Source organism: Vulpes lagopus, chromosome 23 (genome assembly GCF_018345385.1).
Source record: "Vulpes lagopus strain Blue_001 chromosome 23, ASM1834538v1, whole genome shotgun sequence".
NCBI lineage: Eukaryota > Metazoa > Chordata > Mammalia > Carnivora > Canidae > Vulpes > Vulpes lagopus.
In genome coordinates, this window is record NC_054846.1 from 2924800 (window position 1) to 2948701 (window position 23902).

General features: G+C 39.6%; 1 protein-coding gene across 1 annotated transcript in view; it reads right to left on the reverse strand.

Moving 5' to 3' along the window:
* The window catches only part of KLHL2 (kelch like family member 2), a 98400-nt gene that overhangs the window by 13664 nt on the left and 60834 nt on the right, over window positions 1-23902 (reverse strand). Inside the window, exons 6-8 of the mRNA XM_041738435.1 lie at window positions 9872-9981; window positions 5450-5566; window positions 3864-4013 (exon numbers count right to left, since the gene is read on the reverse strand). Of these exons, the coding sequence (XP_041594369.1) occupies window positions 3864-4013; window positions 5450-5566; window positions 9872-9981 (377 nt within the window). The remainder of the gene's footprint in view (window positions 1-3863; window positions 4014-5449; window positions 5567-9871; window positions 9982-23902) is intronic.

The following is a 23902-nucleotide window of genomic DNA, read 5'->3' on the forward strand; positions in this document are numbered from 1 at the left end:
GAAGATGGAATGACTCATACATACAGAAAGGGGAGGTTTGCAACCTTGACTGAGCAATGACCTACCTGTACTCAGAACTACAGAAAGAGAGGAGTATGGAGAAGACATGATTCCCGAATCAGAGTAAAGCCCAAGTTTCCAAAAAGAAGCCTATTTTAGTGTGTTTTTTTTTTTTAAACTGGAGAGTAGAAGGTATTTTAACGGTCTTAACAAGAAGACTGAACAGAGACCAATAACATGATTCTTTTCAGATAATGTTGGTGAAAATAAGTAAAAGGAAGAATTAACGAAGAAAATCTGGAATACTCTCCCCCCTACCACCCAAAGGGGAAAGAGGGCAAGATTGTAAAACCACAGAGGTAGGATCAACAGAACGATCAACCCCGTATCCAGGTGTTTATACATGATAGATCAGCGTTTTAATGTCTAAACACTGCCCGGCAGTTAGGCAACAGTTAACAGAGGCTTGGTTAACATCTCTGAAGATCACTTGAGGAACAAGTCTCTGAAGGGAATACTTTTCAAAAAATCCTTGAGAAATAATACTGATTTATTACATTCCATGAGTCTCAAACTGAATTTCATGCTTTCCATGGAGTAGTTCCCTTCCGCACATCAAAATGAGCTTGGAAGGGAATGCACTACCGAATACAGAGAACAATGCTATTATCTGTCCTATACTCACCCAAGAACAGTAGAATGGGGTGAGGATTTGGGAATCCGAGAGAAGAGAGACAAAGGATGGATAATGGGATATTTATATGAGATCAAGAGACTGCACTAAAAATCACTGTGCTACTAACCAACAAAAGGGGTGATCATGGCTCTGACACCCCAGTGATTTGTAAAAGACATGTGATCTCATCTGAAAACACCAAACTACTTAAGCTAATGTAAAGGAACAGAAAACAGAAACAATTTTTTTTTGTATGGAAAAGTTAAATGTGACATATTTAAGGAAGACAAGGGGTAGGGAGTTAAACAAATTCAAGTAACCATCCTAAAATGTAGATTAAACCTTGTTTTTTCGTTTTCCTCACCTATTAAATATTAGTTAGAAAATGTCTCCTGAAAAATCAAGTTTTATAATTTTCCAATTGGAAATCTCAACGGATAGTGTAAAATATAAAAGAATACATACACGGGAATAATATGATAGCATTTGTTAAAAAACAAAAACACATCCCAAAGTGAAAAAGAAGCAACAAAGTAGAGTAAGCAAACAAAGCTTCTCATTATGATGTCCAGATCCAAGAATGCCTTACACAACCCAATATTGCTTACTGGAAATGCAAAACTAACATCCGAGGTATAAAAAGAATCATTCATGCAAATCTGTGTGAGTCCACAGAATCAGAGCCTAATATAAAAAGTACTAAGTCACTGTCGTGGCAGAAATATTACTGAGACATTACAAAAGTTTCTTTAGCGCTGCTACCACATTTTGTCTGATTTGACTTATCATTACTATGATAAAATGGATCGTTGCTATGAAATATATAACCACGAGAAATTAATCTTTGCTCCATTCTTACCTACCTACTCAGAATTAATCTTGAATATAACCCCTCTAAGATGACACACAGTGCTGCTGAAAGAGCATCCAATGCAAGCATTTTTTCAAAAATATATATAGGTAAATAAATTTTGAGAAGGGATCATGCAAATGCACAGTCAAAGCAACAGTGGAGCTCAGTGCCCCCTGCCATGTCTCCTGCTCCCCTCCCTGGCCACCTGAGAGAGTAGAATGAATGAGAACCTTCACGGATAGTATACCCACCACAAAATAAAAGCTGAAGAATTGAGAAATCCTGAAGTATAGAGTTGGAAGGGCCCCTCCAAAGCCACAACCAGAAAAGCCCAGAAACAATATAACTGAACAGATGAGCACAACTCCAGAAAAAATAAAATACTTGTAGGATTTTACCAAGAACTCTTAAGAAAATTTCCAAAAGTGACATGTTTATTCCAGATATTGGAAGAAAGTTAAGTTTTCACTCTAAAGGTCTTTGCAGCATAAAGACAGCAAAGCTAAAGATGTCAGAAGAGGGAATATATAAGAAGAGTACTTTTACAAATATGGAACGTTTAAAAAAGTATTAAAACAAACTAGTTAGAAGGATGCTGAAAAAACTAGCAGAAAAAGAAATGGTAATTTAAATGGGCTAAGACTATGAACACTTTTTATAAATTTTCTTTTAAAAGAACAAAAACTGACACCAAATAATATGGACAAATATGAAGTGATGTAGACTTAAAAAGATGACTATTTATAAAAGCAGGTAAAAGGGTATTTGGAAATGTAAACATTTATAAAATCAGCAGACCCAGATGGCATGCATACTAAGGTGTTAAGGGAACTAGCTAATGTACTTACTGAGCCACTTACAATTATTTTTGAAAAATCTTGGAGAACTGAGGAGAGATCAGAAAATTTAAAAACGGCAAATACCAATTTTCAAAACAGGGTAGGAAGTGAATGCCTTGTAAATACCTTTTAAGTGATAATAATTCTGAGTAAAAATTTAGAATATTTTGGGAAAAGCATCTGAACCTCTAGGAGACGACAAAATGATGAGTAACACGCAGAGAGATGTTAAAAAAAAATCATACCAAATTTGAATCTATTCGATCCTGAATCTCACAGGATGTTACAGGCCAAATTACTTATTTTTGGCTTAGATAATAAACATAATCTTATGGACTGAAATTTTCCACAAATGGACTATGTCAGCGAGTGGGTATTTCTAGCAAGGTCACCAGGAAGAGTGCTGAGGTCCATTCTAAATTAAAATATTTACTAATGATCTAGAAAAAGGAGTAAATAGCATACTCGGCAAAATACACAGTTGGGTCTAAATTGAGAACTGGTATTAACACTGGGCAGAACAGAAAAACAATACCAATATAGATCTGAAGCAATTAAAAATGTACACTCCAAAAATAAAACTTGAAAAAAAAAAAAACACTAAGTAAAAGCATTAAGTGAAAGAATTTAAAAGACATAATTTAATAGAAAGGACAGAGTGGCAACCAAAGATGACGTAAGAAAACAATGGATAACAGATTAATTCTTATTTCTTAATCCATCATTGCCCCACACGCATACAAGAGCTAAAAACACATACATAAATAAAAGCATTATATTATGGATCATTCTGATTAGACCATATACAAAATGATGCATAACGTGCTGGTCTTCTGGTACCGGGAAGATGGAAAAAGAGCACAAGAAATTGCAAACGGAGATGGAAATGTGGGGTTATTCTGTAAGGAAAATGAAATCAGTAAAACATCAATGGCTTCAACTAAAAAGATAAAAGTAGAGTATGAACTTTCACACAAGGGCAATGGGAATGCTGGCAATCTGGGACGACAGAGGGGAGAGATACCCTGACCTGACTACCAATGATGTGTGCGTCAACTGTCTTGCAGTATACAACAGGGGACAGGGCGGAAGTGAGCCAAATGAGCTGTTCGCCAACCTTAACCCAACAGGTAATTCTGTGAAAACACTCGGTTTTCAATTATTGTCTAAACACACAGCTTACAGAGAAATCTTTCTCTGTAATGTACTCAGATTTTCCTTTCTACTAGAACTAAAGCTAATAGGACCCAGAAAGGACAAAAATCAGTTGCTTTCTGTTCCAGAACAGTGACAACATGCAGTTTATAAAGGTTAAATGAACCGAGCATCCCCCCCCCCCCCCGCCCTTGCCACACACAGGCCCAATAGAGAAGTTGAATTATATACACTACAATGAATTCTCAGGCACATGGAAATTCAGATGAGTAAAAATATCAACAGCCTCTCTATGGGCCTTTCAGATGAAGTAATAACAAGTGTGAACAATAGATCCTACTTTGGGAAGGTTCATGGGTGTCCTCAGTCGGGTCCGGACACTCTTCATTAATATACGCTGCTCCGTTGGCAGCAAATGATACTTCATAGCTTCAATGAGGTAATCTTTGCAAGCACTGCTATTCTTGACCAATGCTTCCTCTTCAACCCTCTGCAGGGAGAAATAAGACATACCCCATGACAGGGACAACTATTTCATGATAAAACTGGTAAAGAAACAGAAGTAAAGAAGAGGGAAAAACAAAACAAAAATCATCCGGTCTGGCTCAGTTGTTTTCCTTACAAAGGAAAGCTTATAAATATCACTAAAAGAAAAATAAATGAAGCCAAAAAAAAAAAAAAACATGCTCAAATATCTGGTCTGCAGAGAAAAATATATGTAAGTAATCAAGAGAAGAGCTGCAATCAAAATTAAATACCTTAACATCAGCTATAGAATAATCTTTAGATAATACACATATTCACCTATTTCTCTCTCTCTCTCTCTCTCTCTCTCTCTCTCTCTCTGGTATATTCACCTATTTCTTGTCTTAAAATATCAAGCCAAAGAGTAAGAAAAAAAATTTAGATAATGAGTCCTTCAGGTGGAGTAGGCAATACTAATAAATTAAAGTCACTTTTCAAACGCAAAAAGGCAAATAAAATATCCAGGAGAGGGATTCAAAGTACTTTATAACATGCCTACACCACAAATAAATCTTGTCCCTGCTATTCCCGACCTCAAATGCAGGACAGGTTTTTTTGTTCATTTTCTTAACAGCGGAGTGCCAATGATTATGCAGATCACACCAAATAATGAGGCTTCAAGAAATCCTAAAATGCTTAGATTGAATCTCTTAATAAAGAATGTTTCCTTGGGATGCCTGGGTGGCTCAGTGGTTGAGCATCTGCCTTCGGCTCGGGTCATGGTGCTGGGGTCCCGGGATCGAGTCCTGCATTGAGCTCCCCGCAGGGAACCTACTTCTCCCTCTGCCTGTGTCTCTGCCTCTCTCAATAGATAAAATCTTTAAAAATAAAATGTCTCCTTAAATAGTTTCAATTATAAGAATGTTGAAATGTTCCTGGCAGGATGCTAATAATAAAAAAAAATAAATTCAAAATTGTTCACAGACTGCTAAAATCCATTTATTTCTACTTACTTCAAATAACCTGGTTTCCCTCAGATTAGAAATAAAGACAGAAACCAAATGCATGTAACAGTAAAACTATGAAGTACAATTAAATAGTATTTGGGTCAAATGTCAAAATTCCATTTCTGCAGGGCAATCAGAAGACGCTATCAACAGGAAAGCAAAGACGATGCAGAGCAGGGACACAGAGTCACAGGTGCATTTATTTATGTGTAAGTGACCATAAGTCCTGCCTACAGAAGCTCTAGAATTTGCTTGCCCACATCAAACATAGGGGGAAGCAAATTTCTAAGAAAGAGGAGTGGCCAAAGAAGGAGCAGCTGCCAAGGGCCACAGGTGCCTCTAAGGTCCTCCGTCCCGTGCCCTGGGCATCTCATTCCGTAGGTCTCACCACTCTCATGCTGTCAGCCCAGTGACAAAGTGCTACGGGATTCACAGGTTTTGCATATGCTTTTACCTGAACTAAATATTCCCGAGGAAGCAAAGGTAACCGCACGTGTTCCATCAGCCGAGCCATAAATTCTTGCCTTACATCCTTGTCATGGTTTACCCAAGCTATTACTGCTTCAAATACCTTGCAGAAAATATGGGGAAAAGAAAAATAAGTAATGAGTTATGTACCAAGGCATCTGAATGAAGGATGATGAGATTACATTTTCTACACAATTCTTGCTAAGACATCCAAGTTTAATACACGGCTCAAATTTTCCAAAATCCTGACCCGTGCTGTACTTAAAAAGCTATTCAGTCCATTTCTTTCTTTTAATTCGGTATTTAGTAAAGTATTTTTTTTTCCCAGCTTGGCTGAAATATAATTGACTGATAACACTGTGTAAGTTTAAGGTGCTCATTTGATATATTTATATATTGCAAAATGATGACCATCCTAGCTTTAGCTAATACCTTCGTCACGTCACATAATTACCGCTTCTTTCCCGTGGTGAGAACATTTAAGATCTACTCTCTTAGCCACTTTCACGTATATAATACAGTTTTGTTAAATATAATCACTGTACTGTACATTCCCCAGAACTTACTCTTTAGAAGTCTGCAGCCTTTCACCAACATCTCCCCTCTTCTTCCATCCTGAACCCCATGTAACCACCACTGTACTCTGTTTCTAGGAGTTCGGTTTAGATTCCACATATAAGTGACCTCATACAGCACTGGTCTTTCCCGGACTTATTTCACTTAGCATAATGCCTTCAAGGCACACCTATGTTGTCACAAATGGCAGTTATTTTTCTCTTTTTTCATGGTTGAATAATATTCCTGTGTGTGTATGTGTATGTATGTGTGTATCGTATTTTTGTTATCCATTCATCCACTGATGGACACTAGGTTGTTTCTAAATCATGGCTATTCACAATAGCCACGATTTAGAAATCTTGATTTAGAAATCAAAGATTTAGAAATCTTTGAATTGGTTTATTGTGAATGCTGCATTGGTTAATGCACATGGGAGCGCAGACGTCTCTTGAAGAATATATCCAGAAGTGGAACTGCTGGATCATATGGTAGTTCTATTTTTAATTTAGCAAGTACCTTCAGCACTTTTATGTATTAAGTGTTCTTCATTTGGTATTTTACTAAGCATTTCACCAAATATATTATCTAATCTCCTTGAATTTAAGTGGTAGCTGTGATAATCTGACAATACATGATCTAATTCACTGTTGATAACCTTCCTAAGATGGTTCTGCTTACCAAGATTTAAGTCTCAAGTCTCTTTGGAATAAAGGGCCCAAAATAATAAAGCAAAGTGATACTGTCGAATGAATATCACATACCCTCATAAACAACTATTTTGGGCTTTTTCTTTAGGTTTAAAAAGAAATGTCAGCCATACACTTCTAAATTAAGTGTCTGCAGAAAAAATTAATTGTCTGCAGAATAAATGAACTCTCTTTTCTCACAATGAAATATATTAAAATCTACTATTTTTGAATAGTAGATTAAAAACAAAATAATAAGGGCATTACAACTTAACAACATACACCTATGAAAACGTTAATGAGCTAATATGAAGACAGTACGTGACTATATAATTTCCTTCCAGACTGATGAATACATAATCCAATAATTTTTAAAGGCTTGTAGAAAGTGCCTGATAATAGGTAGTTGGATTATTAGGAACAAAAAAATATTTCTGTTGATGCCAGGATAGAGCATGAAAGTAAAAAAATAATCTACATTATAATTAACATGCCTCTTTAATTCATTCAGTCAGCAAGTATCTACAAAGTACCTCTATGTGTTGGGTGCTAGAAATAGAGAGGATCCTGTCAATTCTGTCTACTATTTCTCAGCTCTACTCTCTCTTCTCCACCTGTCTCCACCATCCTAGGTCAGACCCTACTGCTCACTGGTATGACCTCAACATCCTCCTCTCTCTGACCCTTGCCCCACTTTGGGTTCAGTCAGCACACTACCACCGTGACGGCTGGTCTCCAAAATGGTCCCTTAATAAACCACATCTCTGAGTATCCACACCTTATGCAGTGAACCCGCCACAGGGACTCTAAGTTGGCCCTGTGTCACCAAAAAAAAAAAAAAAAAAAAAAAAAAAAAAATGCAGCAGAAGCAGTGCTGCGTGACTTCCGAAGCTGGGTCGATAAGAAGCCTTTCAGTTTTCAGTCGGGTCTCTTACAATGCTCATCTGGGGGAAAAGGGATGTCACGCAAGAAGTCTGATTACTTGAGATCACCATGTTATGAGGAGCCCAAACTAGCCCCAAAGAGGGAGGGCAGGGAAGGGGAGAGGGTTAGAGGACAGAAGTGGAAAGAGATACCAACCAATCTGCAGCCCAGGAGCTGGACAAGTGAATGAAGGGAGCCAATGTGGATTTTCTGGACCCACAAGATACCATGTGCAGACCGACTGAAGTTCCAGTATGGCTAATCTGGACATTCAAGGCAACCCAGCTGAAGCCCAGATGCTACAGAGCAGAGATAAGCTGTCCCAATGTGCTGGTCTCTCTAGACCAGTTGGTCTCTCTAGACGTTGCTGGTCTTTCTGGACATTCAAGCCAAGCCAGCTGAAGCCCAGACACTACAGAGCAGAGACAGGCTGTCCCATCGTGCCCTGAGTGAATTCTGCCCACGGAATGGTGAGTATAATAAAGTGGCTATTGTTTTGTGTCACTACATACACTTTGGGGTGGCTTGTTGGGCAGCAGTAGGAAATCCGGACAGCTTTTATGCCATTTCTATTATGTGGGTATTACCACAGCATTCTCCTACCACTAAAACCCTTTAAAGGCTCTTCTTCATCACGAGGATGAAGTCAAGGTTCTCTAAGACAGCTGAGAAGACATTTTACGCCATCTTCCCATCTATCTCCTACCGCTCTGTCAAACATATATATTCTAGACTCTAAACATATTGAACCAACTTAATGCAATTATTCTTTCACACCCTTTTTACATTCACATACTCTACCCCTACCTGGCATGCCCTTCCCACGCCCACTCATCCTGACTTCCCCGGCAAACTCATATACTTTTTTAGAACTTGAGCCAGGCTAACAGCATCCCCAACCCAGGAATGATGAAATGTTCCTACGATACCTTCTGCAGCATTCTGTTAATCATTTATTCATCCCAATGGTTGTCCCTTCAACCTATGGCGTAAAGATTTCTATTTTGTTAACATTTTCGTAGCTGTGACTCTGTGACAGCGTCTGGTCCACATTAGGGACTCAATACGTGTCTGTTAAATATGAATAGCAAAGCAATGTCTTCCCCCTCTCTATATTTCTCAAGCACTAGATGACACATCTAACAACCACTCTTCACATCTTTTTTTTTTTCACATGGTAAATATAATAGTAAATGTGTCTTTTTATGCCCAGGCAGGATGGATAACTTTGAGGAATAAAGCTACAGGTCATACAACCTTAAACGCAAAGCACACAAAGAAAAAAAACAGTTTCACTTTCTCCAAACTCAGTGTGTTCACAAGCTTGTGTGCCCCAATTCCTGAATATAACACCCACCCAAAGAATAAAAGTCACTAACAGAAGATTCTTTCTCCACCAATATGAAAGGTACAGGTGGGGTGTCTGAGTGGCCCAGTCGGTTAAGCAGCCAACTCCTCATTCTGGCTCAGGTCGCGATCGTGGTGTCCTGGGACGGAGGCCCCGCTCGCATCGGGCTCCCTGCTCAGTGGGGAGTCTGCTTCCCCCTCTTCCTCTGCCCCTCCCCTACTGCTGTACACTCTCTCAAATAAATAAAATCTTAAAAAAAAAAAAAAAAGAAAAAGGAATGCTCAGTCTAGAACAAGCTATTACTTTGTTATCCCCGATAATTTCTTCCCACTCACATAATGGTGAAACTACTCTGGTTTGAGAAATATGGCATTTAGGTCGTAATTTTTAGAGGCATCTAACTGTGGGAAGAAACCCAGCACCCAAAAGGACTTGGCTCAGTTTAAGGTGTGCTGGTTCTTGGTGTGGGGGTCGAGTACAAGACTCTAACATCTAGCAATTCAGGGCATTTCCTGTGGCCTGAAGAAACTAATCTGCACAATCAACAAGTCAACTAGTTGAGTCTGTAATAACTTCCAGATCAAAGATCACTGGCTGTTGCTACACACAGAGGGCTACAAAGTTACAAAACAAAGTGAAATAAAGAAAGGAAAAGTAGGGACGCCTGGGTGGCTCAGTGGGTTGAGCCTCTCTGCCTTAGGTTCAGGGTGTGATCCCAGGGTCCTGGGATCGAGTTCTGCATCAGGCTCCCCACAGGGAGCCTGCTTCTCCCTCTGCCTGTGTCTCTGCCTCTCTGTGTGTGTCTCTCGTGAATAAAATAAATAAAATCTTAAAAAAAAAAAAAAAGGAAAAGTACTCCGTCACTATATACCAGAAAGAAAAATGTACTTACCTTCTCTTCCGAGGAAATGGTAAGTTTGTCACTTGAGATTAAGCTGCACACTTGTTCGATGCCGAGATTGAGAAATTCCTCACTAAGTACAACATCTGCAAAATGCTGCTCTGTTGGGAGGTTAAAAATAAAATCCATTAACACCGACATTGTGTTATCCAGCTTCAAACTGCTTCAAAAGGAGGAGGTTTTTCTTAATCTAACCTAAGACTGAGGAAAAACAACTGTATTTCCTCCAGGCAAGAACCAACAAAACCCAAACCAGCTCCTCAGGGGAAGTGGTCTCTACTTCAATAAGAAAGTAGAGGGGATCCCTGGGTGGCGCAGCGGTTTGGCGCCTGCCTTTGGCCCAGGGCGCGATCCTGGAGACCCGGGATCGAATCCCACTCGGGCTCCCGGTGCATGGAGCCTGCTTCTCCCTCTGCCTGTGTCTCTGCCTCTCTCTCTCTCTCTCTCTCTCTCTCTCTCTCTCTGTGACTATCATAAATAAATAAATAAATAAATAAATAAATAAATAAATAAATAAATAAATAAATAAGAAAGTAGAGGCACAGGTAGGAGAGCGGGGTATCCGACAGCTGCCCCGCCTCTGTATTACACGGTGGGGCTTCTGAGTTAACATTGTATTCCTTATATGGTAATAAGATTTTCAGTATTGAAATACGTAAAACCTATTGATGACATAAATCAAGTACATGGTGTTATGGAATCACACCCCTGAACGTAAAACACTTCTAAACCTAATGGAATAAGGAGGGAAACCTGCTTTATTTGAAAACTTTAAACAAAGAAATGTTAAATGCTGCTCAGTCTGAACATATGACCATTATTTAAAAAAAACAAAGTTGATTTATAATATAGATAGCCCTCAATTCTCTGGCAGTTTACCCGGGGACCAAATCATACCATTTTACACCCTCAACTCCTTTCCAGAAACTGGTAAAACCAGTAATTCTTAAAAAAACTACAGAAAGCCTTTTTTTTGATCTCACACATATACCCACAACTCCAAACGGGGGTTGGGAGGGGAACTATTCAAATAATCAATGACTTCACAACTTTAAAAATGAATCATTTACAAAGTAACCTTTCCTGCAAATCCAGCTGCCACTTATAAAGTGTGAGTTCACAGGGAAATGTGTTCAGGCTTCGGAGTCAGACGCACAGAGTCCAATCCCAGCTCCTGTAAAACCTTGGGCAAATTATGTCATTTGTCTGAGCATGGTTTCCTCATCTATAAAACGGGAATAATAACACCTTACCTAATAAGACCACTGTGAGGATTAAAAAACTACAAGTCTATAAAGCACCTAGAACTGTGCATGGTAGAGAGTAAGGACTCAATAATCTAGCTCTTCCTGTACAGTTATCCCTAAGTCCTAAAGCAAAAATTTGCCGGGAAACCTAGATATTTTCTAGGTCTTCCCAATTAACCATATTCTAACAGTCATCTATTAAAAGACGAGGTAAAGACTCACTTCAAATGTGTTTCAAGGTACCATAGAAAGGATCAGCTCAAAAAAAAAAAGAAAGAAAGAAAGGATCAGCTGGCTTCCCCTTCAGAAACACTGCAAAATCTGCATTTACATAAATCCTCTAAGGATTCACTTTAACAAAAGGTTCATCACAAAATGGCTTTAAAAGTGATAAGCAGCCCTAGGATCATGATAAAGTGATGTGGACTTACAAAAATCCAACTGACACAATTTTTGTCTGTTGGAAATGTTTTTTCCTATTATTTTTTTACAGAGGGGTTCAGCAAGCGTGCACGGTCCGCAGGACACACCAAGGTACGAGCAGTTACCATCTGCCGGACGTCCCACCCTGTCACTGGCTCCGCTCCTTACCTGTACTTCTCATCCGTGCGGCTGATTTATTTCACAGCGACAAGTCTGTTCCTCTTAATCCTCTTCACCTATCTCACCCCCCCCCACCACCACCAGTTTGTTCTCCGTATTAAGAGACGGCTTCCAGCTGAGTGTGTGTGTGTGTGTGTGTGTGTGTGTGTGTTACAGGTTCCGTATATAAGCGAAATCCTGTGGTGTTTGTCTTCCCTGAGAAAGGCCCAAACGTGTCGTTGCGAGCGGCAGGACTGCCTGCCTTTCCGTGGCTGACACTGCCGCATCCACACGCTACGGCTCCTCACCGAGTCATCTGTTGATGGGTACTTGGGCCGCCTCTGCATCTTGACTACTGTAAACAACGCTACGATAAACACAGGGTGCATGTGTCTTTCCGAATTACTAGTTTTGGTCTCTTTTAGAATCCCCGCAGTGGAATTAATGGATTATATACTATTTCTATCTTTACCTTTTTTTTTTTTTTTTAAGATTTCATTTATTCATGAGAGACACAGAGAGAGGCAGACACAGGCAGAGGGAGAGCAGGCTCCATGCAGGGAGCCCGATGCGGGACTCGATCTCGGGTCTCCAGGATCACGCCCTGAGCCACCCAGGGATCCCCCTATCTTTAACTTTTTGAGAACCCTCCCCAGTGTTTTCTATAGTGTCTGCACCAGCTTACATGCCCACCAAGAGTGCACCCAAGATCCCTTTTCTCCCTGTCCTTGCTAACACTTGTCCTTTATTTCTTGTCTTTTTGATACTAGCCATTGTGACTGGTGTGAGATGATACCTCATTATGGCTTTGATTTCCCTGATGATTAGTGATGTTGAGCATCTTTTCATGTACCTGTTGGCTGCCCGAGGCCCCTATACCGTCTTTGGAAAAAATGCCTAATCAGGCCCTTTGTCCATTTTTTAATCAAATTGTTTTTTTGGTGTTGAGCTGTAGGAGTTCTTTTTAGATTTTGGATGTTAATCCCTTATAGGATACATTATGCGTCAGTATCTTCTCCCATTTAGTACGTCGTCTTTTCGTTTTTTTGTTTTAGGGCTTCTCTCATGGTTTAAAAGTTTTTATAGTTTGATGTAGTTCCAGTTGTTCACTTTTGCTTTTGTTGCCCAAGGAGACATATCCAGAAAAATGCTGTGAAAGCTGTTGTCGAAGAAAATATTGGTTATGTTTTCTTTTAGGAGTTTAATGGTTTCAGGCCTTACATTTAGGTCTTTAATCCATTTTGAGTTTACTTTTGTGCATGTATAATGAAATGGTCCAGTTTCAGTCTTTTGCATGTACTGTCCAGTTTCCCAGCATCATTTATCGAAGGAACTATCTCTTCCCCATGTATATTCTCACCTCCTTTGTGAGTTTAACCGACCATACCATTCATGGGCTCTCAATTCTGTTCAGTGGTCCATGTGTCAATTTTTATCCCAGTTCCACCCTCTTTTTATTATTATACTTCTGTAATACAGTTTGAAATCAGAAAGTGTAATGCCTTCATTTTTGTTCTCTTAGGATCGCTTTGCCTCTTTGCGGTCTTTCATGATTCCATAAAATTTTTTTTTTTTCTATTTGTTGAACAAAATACCACTGAGATTTTGATAGACATTACACCGAGTCTATAGATGGCTTTGAGCAGCATGGACAGTTTAACAATAGTGATTCTTCTGATTCATGAGCACAGGATATGGTTTATTTGTATCTTTTTCAATTTCTTTCATCTAAGTCTTGTAGTTTTCAGTGTCTAGATTGTTTGCCTCCTTGGTTCAGATTATTCCTTAAGTACGTTATTATTTTTGATGCTATTATAAATGGGATTGTTTTGTTTTTCAGATATTTCATTGTTAGTGTGTAGAACTCAAGTTTGCATGTTAATTTTGCATCCTAGAACTTTACTGAATTTGCTGATTAGTTCTACTAGGTTTTTTATGGGATCTTAGGATTTTCCATATATTTGAAATCATATCATCTGCAAAGACAATTTTACTTCTTCCTTTCTGATTGAATGCCTTTTACTTCTTTCTCTTGCCTGACTGCTCAGCCAGGACTTCCAGGACTATGTTGAACGGGAGTGGTGAGAGTGGGCATCTTTGTCTTGTTCCTGATCTTAAAACTTTTCAGCTTTTCACTGCTGAGTATGAAGTCAACTATGGGTTTGTCATAGATGACCTTTACTATACTAAGGTTTAATATATTAATGTATGTTCCTTCCATACCTGATTTGTTAAGAGTTTCTCGTGGAAGAATGCTGTATTTTGCCAAATGCTTTTTCAGCATCTGAGATGATCACACAGTATTTATCTTTCATTGTATTTATGTGTTGTACCACATTTACTGATTCGCGGATGTTGAACTATCCTTGAATCCTTTGGGTAAATCCCACTTGATCATGGTGTAGGATTCTTCTATGTGCTGCTGAACCCAGTTCGCTAATATTTGGATACGAATTCTTGCATCCATATTCATCAGCAATACTGGACTGTAATCTTCTTTTCTTATAATGTCCTTATCTGGCTTTGGTATCAGTTTTAACTCTGGCCTCACAAAATAAGTTTGGGAGTATTCTTTCCTTTTCTATGTTTTGGAAGAGTGGGAGGATTAGTGTTAATTCTTTAAATGTTTGATAGAATTCATCAGTGAAGCCTCTTGTCCTGGATATTTCTTTTGGGGACCTTTTGGATTACTAATTCAATCTCCTCACTTGCTATTGTTCCGTTCAGATTTTCTGTTACTGCATGATTCAGTGTTGGCAGGCTGCATCTTTCTAGAAATTTATCCATTTCTTCTGGTTATATTAACATATAAGTGCACTTACAAGAGACTACTCTTATGATCTTTATATTTCTGTGGTATAAACTGTAATGTCTCATTTTTCATTTCTGATTTTATTTACTTGAGTCTCCAGTTTTTAATCTAGCTAAAGGTTTCTCAATTTTACCTTTGCAAAAACAACAAACAAAAACAACAACAAAGAAAAACAAAAAAAACTCCAAAAAACAAGCTCTTAATTTTACTGACCTTTTCTATTGTCTTTCTGGTCTCTATTTCACTTATTGCTATTCTGACCTTTGTCATTCCCTTCCTTCTGCTAACACTGGGTTTAGTTTGTTCTTTCTCTAGTGCCTTGAGGTGTAAAATTAGGTTGCTTATTTTGGATCTTTTTTCTTAACAGGCCTTTATCACTGTAAACTTTCCTCTTAGAATTGCCTTTGCATCATCCCATAGATTTTGGTGTGGTATATTTCTCTTCAAGATATTTATTTCCCTTTTGATTTCTTCTTTGACCCACTGGCAGTTCAGAAGTGTATTGTTTAATTTCCTCACACTTGTGAATTTTTTAGTTTCTCCTGTTACTGATTTCTAGCTTCATACCACTGTGCTCAGAAAAGATACCCAAAATGAAGACTTCTTTTGTGATTTATGATCTATCCTGGAGAGCATTCTGTGTGTGCTTGTGGAGAATATGTATTCTGCTCTTGTTGGATGGAATGCTCTATATCAGGTCTATCTGGTCTAAAGTATGGTTCAAGTCCAATGTTTCCTCGTTGATATTCTGTCTAAATGATCTATCCGTTGTTGAAAGTGGATACTGAAGTCTCCCACTATTAAATAATTAAATTAAATAACTGTTGTCTAATTCTCTTTCAATGTCTGTTAGTATTTCTTAATATATTCAGATGCTCCAATGTTGGGTAATATGTATTTATAATTGTTACATCTTCTTGATGAATTGAACCTTTCATCATTATGTAATAATGAATTTTTTATCATTATGTAATAACGTTCTCTGTCTCTACTTCTCATTTTTGGCTCAACATCGTTTGTATGCTATCAATATAGCTATACTTGCTCTCTTCTGGTTTCTACTTGCATGGAATATCTTTTTCCGTCCCTTCACTCTGAGTCCTTAAAGCTAAAGTGAATCTCTGGTAGGCACCATATAGTTTGGTCGTTTTTTTTTAATCCAGCCAGTCACATATGCCTTTTGACTAGAGAATTCAATTCATTTACATTTAGAGTCACTATTGGTAAAACCTTACTAATTCCATGTATTAATTGTTTTCTGGCTGTTTTGCATGTCCTTTGTTCCTTTCTCCCTCTCTTGCTTCTTTCTTTGTGAATTGGTAATTTCCATAGCTGTAGGCTTTATTCTCTTCTCTTTACCTTTTGTACTTATACTGTAGGTTTTTGTTTTGTGGTTACCATGAGACTCACATAAAATTTCTCATAGATATAACAGTCTATTTTACATTGATAAGTATTAAAGTTTAATCTCATACAAAAACTCTACCTTCTACTCCAACAGTTTATGGTTTTGAGGTCATAATTCGCCTTTTTATGATCTTTGAGTCTCCAAAAGCCTCTCTTTTTATATTGTGTATTCACTAACAAATTATTATAGCTATGGTTATTTTTACTATTGTCCTTTAATCTTACGCTAGCGTTAACACAACACCATATTACAGCATGAGTATTCTATGTATGTATGTACATATGTAAATATGTATGTATTTATTTATTAACTCAGAAAGAGTGTGCAAGAGTATGCATTTGAGTGGGGGGTAGAAGGAGAGGGAAGGGGTGAGGAGGAAGCAAACTCCCTACTGAGTGTGGAGCCCAATGCAGGGCTTGATCTCATGACCCTGAGATCATGACCTGAGCCCAAACCAAGAGTCAGATGCTTAAGCAACTGAGCCACTCAGGGTGCCTCTAGGGTATTCTTAATATGACTATATACTTGTCTTTACCAATGTGTTGAATATTTTCATGTGAAAACTATATTTCATTACTAATAATTAGCACCATTTTATTTCAGCCAGAAGAACTCCTCTTAGCATTTCTAAGGCAGGTCTAGTGATGATGAATTCCCTTAGCTTTTTTTGTCTGAGAAAGTATCTCTCCTTTATTTCTGAAGGACAGCTTTGTTAAATTAAGTATTCTTGGTTGGCGGGTCTCTCGCTCTCTCTTTCTCTCTCTCTCGGCACCTTGAAACCCACGAGATATCTCTTAGCCTGTAAGATTTTTGCTGAGAAATCCCCTGGATAGCCTTATGGGAGCTCCCTTCTAAGTTACAAGCTTTTCTCTCCTCTCTTGTTGCTTCTAAGATTATCTCTTTGTCTTGGATTTTTTACTGTTTTATTATAATGTGTCTTAGAGAAAATTTCTTTTAAGTTGATTTTGTTTAGTGGCCTATACAAGCTTCATGAACGTAGATATCCAAATCTTCACCCAGATTGGGTAGTTCTCAGCTCTTATCTTTTTAAATAAGCTTTCTGTCCCCTTCGTCCTTTCTTCTTCTAGAACTCCAGTAATTCACCAGTTGGTCCTTTTGATGGTACCTCCTAGATCACAAAGCTTTCCTTCACTCTTTTTCATTCTTTTTTCTCCTGTTCTCTTCAGACAGTTCTAAACTTCCTGTCTTCAACCTCCCTGATTCTTTCTTCTGCTTGATCAAGTCTGTTGTTGATCCTCTCCACTGCATTTTTCATTTCTTTCATTGGATTTTTCATCTCCAAAATTTGTTTGGTTCTTTTCTATGATTTCTCTGTGTTAAACTTCTCATTTTATTCATGTATTGTCTTCCTGAAATCACCAAATTATTGGTGTTTTCTTGTAGCTCATTGAGTTTTCTTAAAATAGCTATTTTGAATTCTGTATCAGGAAACTTAAGCGCATCTTGATGTTTTGGGGTTTGGTTATGGGAAAATTACTGTGATCTTTTAGTGGTGCCAAGTTACCTTGATTTTTCATGTTTCTTGGAGTTGTGTGCTGCTGTCTCTGCATTTGAAGCAGCGGTCATCTCCTTCAGTCTTTAATGTCTTCAGGGAAGTAATACCTTCTTTCAGCCCTACTCGAGATTCTGAGGATTTCTTAGACTTTCTATGGATACATCTGCTCTAAGCTTCTTATTCCCTTCTGTAGAAGAAATCTTAAGCTTGTATGCCAGTCTTTATCCTGCAACACACCAAGGTGAGTGCTGACAGCCTCTCTTTTGTTTTCTCAAAGGTGGTGCTACAGCTGAAGTTTGTGGCCTCTCCCTGTCCCACGGATTTGGACCTGCTGCACGTGCTTATTTGTCATCTTCCAAAACTCACTCTTGCCACTTCCTACAAAAGCAGAAACAGAAAACTGGCCACACTGTGAGGGTGGGGGGCACAGCACACAGGGGATGGAGGTGCCCATAGGCCTACTGAGAGGATCCAAGAGAGAGGCTTTCCCAGCAGCTACTGGGCAGGCTTCTTGATGAAAATCTACCACACAGTTAGTAGGAACTATGTCCCATGTATGTCCTCAGAAAGTGCTATGTACCACTTTCCCAGACTTTCTGCCTCCTAGTCTGGATCTCCAGATTTAGTACTCTGAATAGGGCCAGAAAGAAATGGTCACTTTCAGCAGCATTTACACAGCTGGGGAATCTGGGTGCTCACTCACACACACTCTCTTTTCTGCACTAAAAGAATCGCAGACTGAGGAAACTCTCTCTTGGCCCTGTGCTGTACTGCCTTAGGGAAGGGGTGATGTGGGTAAAGTCAAACTGTTCTGATCCACTCTAATGTATCCAAACCTTTTTTTTCCTCTGATAAGTACTGGCTCTTCTCCTCTGGAGACCTGGACTTCAAAGGCTCTTTTGTCCACAGATGACTGTCTAGGTCAATGTTCTCCAGCGGCTCCTTGACTGCAGTCAAGAAAGGCTAGAACTGGCTCATGGGTTACTTTAGAGTCAAAGCCAGGACAGAGGTCTGTCTGCCTATTATGGAATGCACAAGTGGGCAAGACTCCCTCCGGATCCCTTGGTGTACGGTACTGGATCCCACAGGTCCCACAAAAGGCACTCTGTTCATGGATGGATACACAATACTTGTTGGAGATGGTGGGGCAAAAATGAGGAATGTCTTATGCTACCATGATTAAAAACAAATATTTCCCCAATTAGAAAGAAAAGTGTTGCTATAGACAATCAATTCATTTTATTGTTTTGAGTTCAGTGGACAAATGCTGTCCTAAGTAAGAAAAAAAAAATGGTTTACCCTCTGTGGCTTAGGTCACTGCCCTCCGCTGCTGGCCTTCATACCAAACTTCTTTAGGGCAGATCTTAATACAGAAGCCTCTGCATTTTGATGCACATCACATATTTATCTGTTGCAACACAGCCTCTGGCCCACCCTTCCCCTGTTTTGTTCTTTGGAAGTCCTTTTCTTGGGATTAAAACTTCTTAAGCCCTGCATAGTGTTGCAGTCTCTCCCAGTTTGGATTCTAGAATACTTTTTTCTAAACTTTATTTTTTAAGCTTTTATGTTTTTTAAGTAATCTTTACACCCAAAGTGGGGCTCAGACTTACAACCCCGAGATCAAGAGTACATGCTGTACCAACTGAGCCAGGGAGGCACCCTTATAATCTTTTTAACCAGTCTGTCTCCATTAGCTCTCTAAAATTGGGCATTATCTATGGTCCTGCCTGCCCTGAGCCCTCTTTTCATTTTCTGCTTGTTCTCCCTGAAGCATTCCATCCCATTTGTGTGTCCCCAGTTATATTTAACTAGCACCCCATATGGATGCTCCCAGATTCAACCTCTCTCCCAAATCTCAATATATGAATCTTCAGCTCTTAGTCTCCACATGACCTGGTTAACCATCATGGCTCTTTCAAACAGACAGACCCACCCCCAACCACACACCCAGCAACACATACAAGCAGTCCTTTAAAACCTTCACATGATTCACCACTTTAGGCCACTTACCTTGGCTCTACTATCTGAATTTTTCTTCATTGTGAATTTTCCCACTCCTTGCCTGCATACTTGGCAAAGATTATCTGGCTGAGTCTGATTATCTCCTCAAAATAAATCAAGGTCTTCCAATGGCCTGCTGTCTTTGCCTACTGCTAATAAACTTGCCCAGTTGGAGAACTTCTAAAATTGATAGTGTACTCCACTGCTCATTCTCCTTCAAGCAATCAAGACTGAGACCCACCTACACCTCAAAGAGTGTTAGTACCTTTCTCTGGACACCTGCTTGCCCTCCTGTCCTTTGGTGTCTTTTTTTTTTTTTAATTTTCATTTATTTATGATAGTCACAGAGAGAGAGAGAGAGAGAGAGAGAGAGAGGCAGAGACACAGGCAGAGGGAGAAGCAGGCTCCATGCACCGGGAGCCTGACGTGGGATTCGATCCCGGGTCTCCAGGATCGCGCCCTGGGCCAAAGGCAGGCGCTAAACCGCTGCGCCACCCAGGGATCCCAGGTGTCTTAATGGCTCTAGTATCCACATTCCAAGGCTAAGTGAAACCTCAGTCGATTCCTTATTCCCTGTCCTCTCCTTGTTTATTGCGGTAAAACACATAACATAAAATTTACCATCTTTACCTTTTTTAAGTATACAGTTCAGAAGTTTTAAGCAAACTCACATTGCTGTGAAAGCAATCTCCAGAACTACTTCATCTTGCAAATGCGAAACTCCATACTCATTATAGAACTCCCCTTTTCCCCCTCCTACATTCCTTCCTCTCCTTAAACCCTAAAATAAATTCTTTCACAAATCCTGTGGATTTTTTTTCTGTAATGCCAGAGGAAATCATAAGATTTAGTGGTATAAGGGATCTGAAAGGTCCCCTGACACAGCTTTTATGTCAGAGTAACTTCTAAAATTTTCATATTCAATGGCTATCTGGTACATTTTGTGCACATCAACAGGCAGCAAGGCAGTCACACCATTCCTGAACACTTACTATAAGTGGAAATTCTGCTTTATGTTGCACTAAAACCTTCCTCCCTCTTATTTTGTAACACTGATGCCACCTCTGCCCAGATTAATCTCTCTCCATGCATGAAGTTCCTTCAAGCTTTTACAGAGCTTTGTATTCTCCTAAATTTTCTTCCTATAGTTTATAAATTCCTAAGTCTTCTGACCATTCCTTGTATAATATCGTTTCATGTCTTCACCATCATCCTATCTCCAAATTCAGGGCTTCCATTTGTCAGTCTCTCCCAAAACATGTAACCTGAAAATGAACTTGATTTCACAGATCTAGTCTGACCCAGGAAGAAGAGAATGAGATAATCACATCTTTCTAGACACAGTTACGATATTGTTCTTGAGTACACTATCAGCTAAGACTCTAAGATCTTTGGATTGGTTTGACTAATACAAGCCTGATACCTGTCACAAAGCCAAGATAAGAAATTCTTCCTTTTTACTGAGTGATTTCCTATTTAGTTTACTGCACCTCAGGAAGGTACAGAACAAATTAACAGCTACTGCACACTGGCAGTAAAAACACACACCAGGGGATCCCCAAGTGGCTCAGCGGTTTAGCGCCTGCCTTCAGCCCAGGGCATGATCCTGGGGTCCCAGGATCGGGTCCCACATCAGGCTCCCCGCATGGAGCCTGCTTCTCCCTCTGCCTATGTCTCTGCTTCTCTCTCTCTGTCTCTCTCATGAATTAAAAAAAAAAAAAAAAAAAACACAACACGCACACACCAAATGCACTTACAACATATTTACTCAAAATGTAATGCTAAAGAGCAGATCATGTCAGAGTTCAGTCTGTTTCCTCTACTCATACCCGGGGTTACTTCCCATATCCCCAGTCTGGCTTCAATCACCTCCTCTTTACCTTCAACTATGGTTTCTAATCCTTTCATTCGCACGTTGACAGATTATTCTGTTTATGGCACAGAGTTTTCACTGTGACTTCAGTAACTTGCCTTTACTAGTTTGCCACTGCTGCTGAGCAAAGCTAACCTGGTTATGCTGGCATTCAATAATCAGTTCCTTTTCTCTGAACAAATCCCATAACTGAAGTAGGGCATAATTCCCAGTAGTAGAGACTATATCATGAATGTGCAATACATATTAAACACATATATGTATATTTTAAAAAGATCTATTTATTTATTCATGAGAGACACAGAGAGAGAGGCAGAGACACAGGCAGAGGGAGGGGCAGGCTCCTCATGGGGAGACTCATGTGGGACTCGATCTTGAATCCCAGGATCACGCCCTGAGCCAAAGGCAGGTGCTCAACCACTGAGCCACCCAGGCATCCCTAAACACTTATATTGTGACAATATATGTTAATATATTACACATATATTGAACCTATATGATGTACACATATATTCTTCCCTATATATAAGGATTCTCTTCACTCTCTAGGACAGCTGAGCTTTCCTGTTTGCTTCCCTTCTGCAACTAAAATAAGATTATCAAAAAATGAAAGGACTGTCTCTCCTTTTTTCCTAAGGATTGGTCACACCAGGTCTACTGGGCTCTGGTCCCTCATCCTAAATTAAGTCCAATGGAATCAATAATAAAAGTCTAAAGTTTTGCCTTTTCAGTTTTACACCTAGTGATAAGCTACAAAGTACCCTTTTTGTTTGATTTCTCAACACCCAATACCTTTTTGATCAAAATTAAGTGCCATGAAGATTCCTATAATTCCTCTATATTCCATGTAGTACAGAATTCCATCTGAGAAATGAGGGTAAGTACCTGGATAACAACAGCACTTTAGACCCACAAACAGCTCATCCCTGAGAGACAGAGTGTTTTTGGGAAAATAAAAATCTAACTTCCAGAACAGTCTGGGACTATTAAAATGCATTGAAACTAGTAGGTTCAGTTTTTAAACTCCTCTATATTTTTATCCGGAGAAAATGCTAAAAAACAAAGGTATTTGTGATTTGGGAAACTGTTAAAATACGGGCACCACTCAAAACACATGGGAAGTAAAAGCACCCACAAGCCGGCATTAGCCAAACAAGTCTATACAACTTGGAATTAGGTGTGAAATTTTTCTTCTGTAGGCATGAAGCAAAAATAATCTCATATTCCTTTTTAGCTAAGAAAATGCTCATTCAAGAGCATTACAAAGGCTGATCAGTCCAGAACACCATGCCTCAACACGCAGATCATTTAACCTGGCTGGTCTGTCACCCTCAACTGCCTCCCATTTGGAGAACATATTGCTACATGCCCGATGAAGTGGCGTGGGCCGGCGTGGGCCGGCGAGGGCCCGGCGTGGCAGGCTGTGACCGCCAGCATCAGCTGGCGGAGAGCCAAGGATGGTGACAGGGACAGAATGACCATCTGAACCATCCCAGTGGGTTGGGGGAGTAGGCCCCTGAGGAAGTTTGCCCCCAACACGCAGGTGTCAGGGGAAAGCAACATTTCACTTAAGACCTAGGGAGAGGGGACTCACGTGAAACGTGAAAACAACTGGGCATATAAAAAAGTATGGTCATTGTGCCAGGATTGTGGAAAGGCTAAAAGGAGGGCCACGCAGGCCAAGGTGCAAATAGACAACAGGGTTAAGAGCAAGAGGAGGGCGAAAAAGAAACTCAAAGTATGTCAGTGACTGGAGAAGACTTCTTTGCAGGTTTTCCTTTACTGAGGAACGCCGAGTGTTCGCCGATCCCAGAATTTCAGCTGGAACACTGGCTTGAAAATCGTACTGCAAATCTCCCCAGAGATCACCAAGAACTGATGCAAGTAGCTTCGCAAATTTTTAGTGTGGGGAGAGGTGAGATGAAGGAATGATGAAAAATCTAAATCTATTGTTTCCTTACATCTGTTTGAAATTCTTACAGTTCTACAACCAGCAACTTTCGTCACCACAGAAGGCTAAATAAAATTCTTATTTCGAGTTAAAATTAAAATCTAACTTCCAGAACAGTCTGGGACTATTAAAATGCATTGAAACTAGTAGGTTCAGTTTTTAACTCCTCTATATTTTTATCCGGGAGAAAATGCTAAAAACAAAGGTATTTGTGATTTGGGAAACTGTTAAAATACGGGCACCACTCAAAACACATGGGAAGTAAAAGCACCCACGAGCCGGCATTAGCCAAACAAGTCTATACAACTTGGAATTAGGTGTGAAATTTTTCTTCTGTAGGCATGAAGCAAAAATAATCTCATATTCCTTTTTAGCTAAGAAAATGCTCATTCAAGAGCATTACAAAGGCTGATCAGTCCAGAACACCATGCCTCAACACGCAGATCATTTAACCTGGCTGGTCTGTCACCCTCAACTGCCTCCCATTTGGAGAACATATTGCTACATGCCCCGATGAAGTGGCGTGGGCCGGCGTGGGCCGGCGAGGGCCGGCGTGGCAGGCTGTGACCGCCAGCATCAGCTGCTGAAGCCACGGAGTGTAGCAGGGCAAGCAGCAAGGATTTACACCCTCC